We start from the raw sequence: 11750 nt of genomic DNA, 5'->3' as shown, positions 1-11750 counted from the left end.
CAGTACTACGGCGAAAATCAATAACCATCTCCTTCGTTTTGGAGATATTCAATTGAAGAAAGTTGGTGTCACAGTAGTCCACGAATGACTGCAGCTGGCGGAGATATGCCTCATCATCATCACCATGGATGAGACCAGCCATGGCTGTATCATCAGCGAACTTGATGAGGGGGCACATCTCCTCCTGAGACCTACAGTCAGCCGTGTACAAAGTAAAGAGAAAAGGTGCAAGGACAGTTCCCTGGGGAGCTCCAGTGTTGGACGAAATTACACCTGACCGGCAAGTAGGACTGAGACTAACAAACTGGGTTCTTTCTGTCAGATAATTCATTAACCAGTTAATGAACCCATGAGGGATGTCCATTCTGATAAGTTTCTTTGTGAGAATGTGTGGCTGGATAGTATTAAAGGCGGAAGAAAAATCGAAAAACGTCACACGTGCAGAGGTGCCTTGTTGCTCTAAGTGAGAATATAACCACTGAAGTAGAACGAGGATTGCATCCTCGCAGCTACGACTGGCTTTTTAGGCAAATTGTTAGGGGTCTGAAAAAGGGGTGACCAAAGGCTTAAAGTGGTTCAAAAATAAACGCTCACAGACTTTCATGGGCACAGCCGTTAGGGCAATAGGGCGGAAATCATTGGCATAGTCTGTGGTGATTGCAGGTAAGTGTCAAGGTTTAGATTTATTGCTATAGCCACTCATAAGTCGGATACCGTCCCAAACACGTTTCATATTATTGTCTTTGAATAAGCCCTCGATCTTGTCACGGTAAGCGGATTTTTCTTCGGCGATCACCTTTTTGAGCTCCTTCTGTACCTCTTTCAATGCATTTGTGTCACCTTTTTTGAAGAGTCCTTTCTTCTTGTTGATAATTACCTTCACCCTCTTCGTAATCCACGGTTTATTATTCGGGAAGATCTTGACCTGCTTCGATGGGATGGTATTCTCGACATAGAATGAGATGTAATCACTTATTGTCTGGGTTAGCTTGTGCACGTCAGCGCTGGCCTCCACGAATATATCCCAGTCGGTAGAGTCCAACTCTGCCCGGAGATGGTCAATAGAGGCATTATTCCACTGCCTTACTGCTATTGTTCGGGGTTTCTCCCTTTGTATCTTGGGTCTATAGCGAGGCACCAGATTAACAAGGTTGTGATCGGCTTTTCCGAGTTTGGGTAATTGAATGGACAGGTAAGCATCTTTGACATTCGTGTACATTAGGTCCAGGATAGCTGCATCTCGGGTCGGGCATTTAATCTGTTGGTAGTAGTTCACGCTACTCCTCTTAAGATTACAGTGATTGAAGTCGCCATTGATAATAGTTAAAGCATCTGGGGCCATGGTCTCGAATTGATCAATAATGTCAACAAGTTCTGATGCTGCCGATTTGGCCACGTTACGATTTGGCACATAAACAGTATGAACGATCGCATGCGAAAACTCTCTTGGCAAGTAATATGGGCGTAGACTAACAGTTAGAACTTCGATATTCGGTGAACACGAATGGCGCTTGATGAGTGCATTGTTCTGGTGGCACCATTTCTCATTTACGTAAATACATACACCACCCCCTTTTCCTTTGCCAGATTGGGCAGTCCGATCACCCCGTAATAGTTTAAATCCATCGATTGAGACATGTGAGTAATGAAAACAACTATAAGTCTGAGATGAGAAACCTATGACTTCATGGACTCCAACTTACATATAAATTTGAAATGAAAATATCATGAAAACTGGAGTATAGAATGATATATAACTGTTTTATTGTCAGTATCTTGTCGAAATTAACCGAACTGACATTTAGAAACCATTATGACCGTTCAATTTGTTCATCACGAATGTGGAAATTATAAGTATGCCTATATATGTACCGATATAAAATATTAGATATTAACGTGATAAACATGGCAAATGTAGGCCTATGGTATTTTGGGAGTTGTAGACAGATTTCATCCTTCGTTTAATTTACGGACGAAGCTATAGATTGGCTGATATAATTTTGTTTTTAAAAGATGCTGGTATACAACCAGTCATGGTCTGCTTGTCGGAGAATACGTAAATGTATAAATGTTGGTGCAGATTCTACAATGTGGTGCAATGTTTGTACACGTGTATAGTAAGCATATTCAACAACATTACACCACGACCGAGAATCAAGCGTGAATTGTTCAGTTCCTATACTGTTGCGGTATTTGGTATTGTGGTTTTTCATCTATATGCAGGGATTTATAAGCACACCTCTGCGCATATATGTACACGTGACCGAACCCTTGGACTTCTATTCAAATGTCTCTAGAGCAAATGTTATCCAAAACTATTGTATAACGATTCGTTGGAATATCAGATTTATTTCATTTCAATGTACATTTGAACTTTGAATCAATTTTTGTTTAAGGAAACGCTAATTTCACCGTCTCAAAGAACACGTATTCTCATACCAACAATTTATAACTATTCACAAAACGCCATAAAATTCGCAGTTGGTTCAGGAACCTTATAATCATTTTGTACACATCGTTATGTCTGGACAGGCCTCGGACGATTGCCAACAAAAACTCCTTCCTTCACCAAAACCTCAAAGTAAATCGTCATCTGAAAGGTAAGAGAGAACTTAACCAATATCCGGGAGGCCCAGGTTCGTATCTCTGCGGAGGCTGGAAGACTTGTCAGTGTTCTGGATTGTCCAACTCACTGCAATTTCAATTATATATATATATATATATATATATATATATATATATATATATATATATATGTATATGTCTATATATATATATATATATATTGAAATCGCATTGAGTTGGAAAATCCAGAACAGTTAAAAAACTTCCAGCCTCCACCCGGGATTCGAACTCGAGCCTCCCGCTGTATATGCGGACAACCTAACCACTAGGCTATGGACGCTGATTGTATGTCCAGAGGTTCGAAACCGGTAAGGAAGTTCTTAATTCCACTGTAGGCGCTTGTCACCTGTATCGAACAATACTAGTTCTGTTTTGTATATATATCATAGGTATGTGTAACAGTCCGACTTATAACATTTTTTAAATTAATCTAGGATAGAAAAATGAGAAATATTGTAACAGAATCATATAAGCTCCATCAGTTTTGTGAGAATGTATACTAAACTAACATTAGTCTAAGATCAACTATAGGCTATAACAATATAAGGTTATAATTAAAAGAACACGAGAAATAATATCAATTGGAAGGACTGTTCCTGTATGAAGCAAGTTGTCAAAGAATTGTTTATAAGGCTTCTCGGCCTTTTGCTAAGATCATGTGTAGTATCTGTTCCCTTTAGAGGGGAATGGTGATGCACACCTGACAATGATCACACAGTCACAGTTCCGATGCAAGGGGACTGGGGTTGGAAGCGGATCAGTCGTTCGGTAGTTTGGTTTTCGTGCCCAGGTTCTTTCTTGGGCGACTTTTCCTTAAAAAAGAATTGTTTATAGGTATGAATGTGCCTCATGCAGAGGCAGGCCAACATTTTTATTTTTTTAATCAGTTCTACAACCCTGATATGTTATTCCCTTCAACGATTTTAGGTTGAATCCCATGGAATCCATAATGAAGCGTTAATGTCTTGTAAATATGTAAGTTAAGAACAAGGAAGAGAGCCCAAAAGAAGTCTTGGTGTGGCTCTGCAGCAGGCGTTTTATATTAAAGTGCCGTTATTTTTACCGGTTTGCATTGAAACAAACAATTATGGCGACATTGGAGTTGACGATGATATAGTGCTGCAGGTCCACCATGCACCCCTCCACCACTCTACCCCGCCACCCTGTACCCCTCCACCCCTCCAACCCTGCACCCTTCCACCCCTCCATCACTCACAACCACCCACTATTCTGAGGGTGTCATGATTACTATTCCTAACTCTTTCTGTACATTTTTTTCCAGAGATGTCTCAACATTTGACGTCAGTGAAGATGTAAAGCCTTCTTCTGCAGGGCAACAATTATACCGCCTGCTGCAAATGATACTAGACCAAAGGTGCTTTATTTATGGGACCCTTGTTGGTATTTTACTCGGTTGCCAGCTGACAGCCGTCAAGTTAGTCACCTCTATCACACCTTTCCAGATTTTACTGTACCGCAGCATCGTTTACCTACCGTCAATCTTCTTCGTCGATTTCGGGGATGTTCATTCTTACAGCGTTTCTGATTGGATGATTTACTTGCTTTGCGGTGCATTAAATGCTTTAGCCGTGGTATTGGCTTATGTAGCAGTGGGTTTTGCTCATGTGGGAAATGTCAGTTGTATTATTGCGAATCAGCCAATCCCTGGAGCTATTCTGAATCGTGTATTCTTTGGTGAACCAATAGAATTTATGAAATATTTGCTCATATTATTTAATTTCATAGGAGTTGTCCTCGTTTCAAAACCTCCTCTTATTTTTGATTGCGGTGAAGTTATGGACTATAAGCGCGAGTTTATCGGGGCGCTCTTCGGCATAGCTTCGTTAATCTGCTACGTGTTAGCAGTCCTGTTTACTAAAATAATAACCAACAGAGGAAAGGTAGACACTGCCCTGTTAATTGAAATGTTGGGTGTTTCTGGCACGATCGCTGCTTTACTACACATGTCAATAACAAATAACTTCGAACTACTCCCACCGCTCAATGAATGCATTTTCGTCGCTGGAATAGCATTCGCTTCCCTTGGTGGTTCTGTTTTCATGATATGGGCTCTACATAAAGTACCCTTCATCGGTATGTCTATTCTATTTACATTATGCATACCAGTTGCTTTTGTTCTAGGTCGTATTGTTCTGGATGAAGTTTCCGATCTGTTATCAATAGTTGGAACCATTCTGGTTGTAGGGTCTACAATAGGGTTCCTGTTACCATCAACATCTTGACCAGAGAATAACTGCAGAGGTCTATACTAAAAGCGCCTCCACACATGGGGATGTCTGGATGTAGATATTATTATACCGAGTGTGCTTATCGGTATGCGCGCGGTGTCGATTGTGCATATTAACACACACTCTCTGTGTAATAATATACAAATCATGAATGGTTTCCATTCGTGCAATAGTGCAAATATTTCATTCGTTGAAAGAACAAATTACATCTTTCAACGAATGAAATATTTGCACTATTGCACGAATGGAAACCATTCATTATTTGTTTTATACAACACCTTCAAATTTGGATATAATTGGATGTAAAATTCACTCATGCAAGAGATTGTTTTGAACAGACAAGTATCTCTGCTCTCTTACCATTGAAAAAAGTGCTATCAAAAAAGTATAACACATGGTTCTATCATCATAGCGTGCAATAGAGCGGATTTTGCATGCAATCGACGAGCAATTGACCAATCAAATGGCCGGAATATAATTAGGTGTTGTATAATATACAAATAATAAATGGTTATGAGTGCAATAGTGCAAATATTTCTTGCTGTCGACAGTAATACTCCCCAATATTTAGGAAAAACTTGGGCTGTCAATATATCTAGAAAATAACTTGACAAAAAAAAAAACATGATATATTCTTCGACTTTTTGTACGCTCCTTTCTTTATTTCGTTTTGCGACACTTTCTTTGAAACTGTGTGGGTGTGTGTAATCTGATTGTGAGTTCATAATTATGATAGATTCAGATATGTATTCTGATAGATAGAATCGTTGCCAAGTAACGTTACCAAAGACCCTTAATTCGGTTCAAAACTTTGTAAATATTTATAAATTCAGGGGAATAGTTCAGCTGAATGTAAATACTAACGCAGTGACTTCAAACGAGGATAAAAGAGCATTAAACAGAGACTGTGCTTGAGTAGATATTGAACATCCCCAAGCGAGAGAGAGAGAGAGAGTTGACAAAGGCAAACTTTTACTGTTGTAAAAAGAAAAAAGAAAAATGATGCTAAACTGTGGCATAGGCCACAGACGGTTAAGGCTCTTTGGTAAGTAAAGGTGGTTTCTGTTATGTAACTGTTGCTTTGAAAGTTTCTTAAATTGTATTTCCCGGTGTATTTAGTAGGCCTAACATAATTCACTAACCTAGTGAACATAAAAATGGGTTATACTTATAGGCATACTGCACCCATGTACGTATCAAGAACAGACGGTTGGGGATCTTTGCAAAGTCGGTTTTTGATTATGTAACGGTTTCCATGAAAGTTTCTTAAACATGGTGATGGTGATGGTGACCACTTATTTTGGACTATATGGTACGGAAATTTGTATCATGTTATGGTTCAATAATGGAATAAAGTTAAAAACGTTAATTAATTACTGGGTTTACTAGTGTAATATTTGATGCAAATTAAATGGATAATTAGCATCATATCTGATGATGATAACAACTAATATGCAAGGAATATAAGATACATTCCTCATTACATTTGTTTTATATTGAAACGCTCTTCACGCCTATTAGTACCCTTGTGTTAATTGCACCATGATTCCTAGATTTCTAGACTACCCTATTAAGCGGACATTTTGCAACAATTCGTCCCCGTTTTCGTGTAGTGGCGAATGTCGAAAAAGTGTGTTCCGAGGAAATGCAGTATAAAAGATTTTGATATTTTCACTTAGTACTTTCGCACTCTAAATATTATCCAATGTGATGAAAAATATTGTTATGTGATAGAAAACAGATCGAATAAACATTTAATTCCTACCATTTTTATCTATCACTAAACATTGAATTTCGTCGAAATTTGACGGTAAAAAACATTCGCCATTACGTCAGGTCGTTTGTCTTATCTTACATGGTTTACTTTAATTTAAACATTCGTCTCATATTCGTCACTTTGTAAACACTAGATGTTAAAAGCACTATACCTATCATACCATGACATTCGCCATTGTAGCGTGTATATATCAATGTAGTTTTCTATTACAGGGTAAGCTGGAGCTCGCTTTGGGCCATGCCACTAGGGGAAAGAAGAACTGATATCGTCCCTGTAAGGGAACAGAATAACATGTTTCTGTATTAGAGTGTATTTAATTTTAATAACTTGCGTTTGTAATCACATTGTGTTGGACAAATAGTGATCGCAAAATGCCCAAACCGAGAATTTAAATCTCCTATAAATGTTCTTTCGGTGTTAAAAATGTTCAGTATGTCAATTAAACAATAATTCATATATACACGTGTCCAGCTTTACAAGAATCCACAATGTATTATTTATTTGCAGAATATACAAAAGATTTGCTTTAATATTGTTCAATTGCAACTAAACAAAAACTTGAAATTTTATCAAATTTTCCGACTCATTCAAATATTGTGTTTAGCGATACAACGCTGTCGCCTCCAATATATAAGCGAAGCTGGTTAAGGTAGAAAATGTTTTGTAAACAATGAAGACAAAAATAGCATCAACTTGATGAAACAACATTCAATATTTAACTTAAAAATAAACTTTTAAATCAATTTTAAAATGATCGAATTAATAGCTAATGTTAACATTAATTTGTATCAAGGCTGCATTTCTACAAATATGGTTGAATAATGAATAAAGTGCAGTTATTTACTGTTAAGGAGTGTTCATCTGTTCAATGATAATACAAACACGAACAATGCTAAATGTAGCCTATTGTCACTAATAAGCAGATCGAATTTTCCTTCATAAAATGTACACGAACTTAGGGAAAACAAGTTATTTCGATAAACACAAAGTGATACATCATGTAAACGATATGACACTTTTGATATGTTTTCTGGAGAACTTTATTTCTCCTAATGAGGAAGCATTTGATAAAACGCCATATGTTTCAGGATGAAATATCACTGTTGCATATCCATCTCAATATGACATAAGATCCTCGAACTTAGCACTTTGGCGTTTTGATCACCGTCTGCTGGTCTCCAAGTCTATGGAACGCGAAAAGGGCAAACTTCTTTCGTTGTCTAAACTAAGCTTGTTGTTGTCTAAACTAAAGTTCATTCATACTTAGTAAAGATTCCTAAATCCTATTGGTCCATTCAGGTCAGCTGACCGTGGTTAATCCTGTGAGTAACGCACGGTAAAATTACGGGGCATCACTTCAATAAATCTTTGGTTATATGTAACCAAAAATGTTTTGTTTGATGATTTTTCCCCCACACAAATGGTAGTGTATGAATGAACGGGGTTAATCAACGGTCTAGCGTGCGTTACTCACATGATTAATGCACTCCGGGTGTTAATGCTATCGCTGGATGCACTCGGGCTCCGCCCTCGTGCATCGCTTGCATTATCCCCCGATCGTGCATTAATCCTGTGAGTAACGCACGCTAGACCGTTGATTAACCCCTTATTGTTGCTGCTGTTTTACCACGTTGTTGTTCAAACTCACGTTGATGTCATAACTTCCGTTGTCTGAACATACGTCGTTGTCTAAACTTACGTCGTTGCCATCGGCGCTGTTCAAAATTGCTCAACCGCGTAATGTAAACCAGAATGCAAAATGCATTGAGGTTTCGATGATTTCAGTGCACTAGATTTCTGCTTGTTAGATTAAGCAGAACTAGCTGTTACCTAGAAATGGCCCGAACCACCATTTTGATAAAACAACACTACTGCATGATAAACACAGGTCAGTCTACTGTACGTGGCTATACACACCAAAAACAATAGGGGTCTTGGAGGTCCAAATCCATTTGGGGTCACTAGAGGTCAAATTGTGAAAACCTTGTCAACACGATAACTCAAGAAAGGAATGTTGGACGAATCTCATATTAAGTATGTAGTTGTGACACGTTCAGTAAAAGATTTTATGAGGTCAAAGGTCACACCAGACGACAAATTGTGGAAACCTTGTTTTATAAGCTACCGTATCTCCCACTGCCAGCCTATCAGGAAAAAAGGGGGTTACGCCTCATACGAATAGGAGGCTGCACTGTAAACAACTTTTAAAATATGTTATAGGCTATGCATATACGCTGTGAATGTCGGAAATCAAGTGTAAAGAGTTTCTAGACAAAGAACCAGCATAAAAATACTTCACTTTTAATCTGATTTCATTAATCCCCTTCAACGGTGTGTAGAGATACGCTGTGAATGTCGGAAATGAAGTAAAACGAGTATCTAGATAAAGTGCCGGCAAAAAAATTACTGCACTTTTAAACCTATTTATTTGAGCTCCTTCAACGATGTGTAGAGATTGGCTGTGAATGTCGGAATTCAAGTAAAACGAGTATCTAGACAAAATGCCGGCATAAAAATACTGCACTTACAACTTATTTATTTGAACCATGATGTATGGATACGTTGTGAATGTCGGCAATTAAGTAAAACGAATGACAGTAATATTACTAGAGACAAAAGATTTCGTCCCAATCAAACACCGATTGCGTTTATTATATGACCTATACTTTTACTAGTGTAGTCGTATGGATGCGATCGTATCACTGCCTGTACTTTGTGAATGCTCTACACAATATATATGACAGATGCCATCCAGTGCCCTAGCTTCGCTGTTTTACAGGCGCGGCCGCCCGACCTTCATTTCGCCTACCCTGCCACTCTTTCCTCCTCGCCAACTCCGTATATAGTACATCCATGCTTTGACCTTGCAGCGATTTCACCAGCAACCCCAACTCTTCAAATATCCCCGTACCTGCAGTGTGCATATTTCGCTAAATTCCACGCAATTGTATTAGCCTGGCCTGTTCGAACTTCGGAGTTTCAACGCACAAGCGCAAATCCTGAAACTGTGTGAAGAAAAGATCATATCACCGTACCTACAACACATAGCCGTAGTCAAAACTCGAGTGAATCTTGGATGATTCGTTTCTTGCATAACATTTTAGCGGTTTGTTTGGTCTAAAAATCGTAACAATGCTGACTTGCTGAGCGAGGTTTGTGTATATTCCATTTACCCCACAATCCCTTTCGCAAATCGAAACTCCGAATTGGATTGGTGTTACGAATGAACTTGCTTGGCGGGTTTAGTAAACTAGTTCAGTGAGTGTATTGCCTGCGTACTTCAATATGATATATATATATTATACATTTCGTGGTCAAAGGGACCGCGAAAATTTACGCAAGTTTGCAACGAAGAAATTACTGTGGTATGAATGCACATTTTACATTATCAACTCTCAATACGGAGAGAACAAAACATACTGTGAGATGAAAAGTCCTTTTCAGTATCAGAGATGTTGTGGTAGCTTCCCGCACATTTCATAGATTGTCTCAACTCACAACTTTCTGTGATAAAAACAATTATTCAAATATTACGTTAACAATATCGTTAACAACGTCCTCGGAGTTGTATCAACTATCAAGTAAATATCGTTAACAACGTGATTTTGTTCGACAAATCAGGTTGTTAACAATATTAACATGGCTGTTGCTACAAATCAGGACGTTAACGATTTCCCCTATCCGCGTTACATAGTTAAACCATCATACTTTGCGTTCATTGAGCACTGAAGATGCAAGCATGTTTGTAGACAATGAGTAAGGGACTATAATAGCCAAACAAATCGCGGGAAATTTGAGAAAACATCATTGGCTGTATTTAGCATGAACACCTCTGTAATAGAAATGTCGTTAGCTCTACACGGAAGCAACTTGCGGTTGATTGTTATAATTTTTTGAAAAGAAAGAATGATGTTCGTTCAGAATGTGTCACAACAACGGAACTTTAGAAAGCAACTAATGTGTAGACATCAATGTAAGTTTAGACATCAACGTGAGTTTAGACATCAACCGTAAATTTAGATAGCAACGAAAGCTTTAGACATCAACGTGAGTTTAGACATCAACCGTAAGTTTATAAATCAACGTGAGTTTAGACATTAACGCGCGTTTAGTCATCAACGTGACTTTAGACTTCGACGTTAGTTTAGACATCAACGAACAACAGCAACATGGTAAAATAGCAGCAACAACTTTAGTTTAGACAGCAACAAACTTAGTTTAAACAACAAAATAATGTTTCCCTTTTCGCGTTCCATACACATGACCTTCCTCTGAGGTCTTGTCTCTTAGCACTCCGCAGCGATCTTTCGCCAACTGTTTCCGGTCTGTAATATCGCTCGTCTGCACTTCGGTGACGGCTGCTTACTTGCTATTCTTATAACGGCCGCAAGTTGACCGGGCAACATATTGTCACTTGTTTTCCACACTGTTGCTTCACTGGAAACCGCATCCAAATCAAAAACATAAATTGTACTGACATCCAAACTATCACCCTCCCACCATTTTGTTTTCCACCACATTCGTATTCTGGCTCCAGTGGACGGTGAAACTTATTCCAAACGAATCGAGGTCCTTCATTGCATTGACATTCTGTATTTTATCCTTATCTCACTTGTCACTTGACCAGTACATCTGTCTGCGAAATACGATGAAATAAAACTCCCTTTTTTGTCAAGAGGCATGCATGTTTAATGTCGTCTTAGTGGAATCAAACAATATTGTATGCTGGACTTTGCGTGACGTCACAGCTTTCCCTCGTCTGAAGTACGCAAAATCCGGCATCCAATATTGCTGGATTCCGCTGAGACGACATAACATCTTTAAAAGGATGACTTTCGGCGCAAAATTAAATTACATGTTATACACCGTTGAATAAATTTTCGCCTGAAGTCGCCCTTTAATTTTTTTTTTTACCAAATGTTGATAAGCAAATCATTTTAATGCTGGTATATACGTTGTAAATTATTTTCATAAATTTCATATTAATCACCTACCAGTCTATTATGTTTAGAATAAATCTTTTTCAGTGTGATTCGCATACCGAAAACTTCCATGGGTATCATCAACCTCACTACAGGTATATATATGAAGACATTATT

The 11750-nt window shown here is 38.3% G+C and overlaps 1 protein-coding gene across 1 annotated transcript; it reads left to right on the top strand.

The window, feature by feature from the left end:
* Positions 1-1949: 1949 nt before the first annotated feature.
* On the top strand, positions 1950-9698 carry LOC139965777 (solute carrier family 35 member G1-like). The gene is made up of 2 exons (XM_071968471.1): positions 1950-2600; positions 3908-9698. Exons 1-2 carry the CDS (start codon positions 2521-2523, stop codon positions 4866-4868), a joined length of 1041 nt encoding a protein of 346 aa, XP_071824572.1. The 5' UTR covers positions 1950-2520; the 3' UTR covers positions 4869-9698.
* Positions 9699-11750: the final 2052 nt, after the last annotated feature.

Source organism: Apostichopus japonicus, chromosome 3 (genome assembly GCF_037975245.1).
Source record: "Apostichopus japonicus isolate 1M-3 chromosome 3, ASM3797524v1, whole genome shotgun sequence".
Lineage (NCBI taxonomy): Eukaryota > Metazoa > Echinodermata > Holothuroidea > Aspidochirotida > Stichopodidae > Apostichopus > Apostichopus japonicus.
Note: the sequence above shows the minus strand (reverse complement) of the source record. Positions and strands in the feature narration are given on the sequence as shown.

Bases quoted from the DNA above. Each gene is read 5' to 3' on its own strand.
- LOC139965777 (XM_071968471.1), top strand. From the start codon at position 2,521: ATGTCTGGACAGGCCTCGGACGATTGCCAACAAAAACTCCTTCCTTCA. The intron at 2,601-3,907 runs GTAAGAGAGAAC...ATTTTTTTCCAG, and splicing joins AGTAAATCGTCATCTGAAAG to AGATGTCTCAACATTTGACG.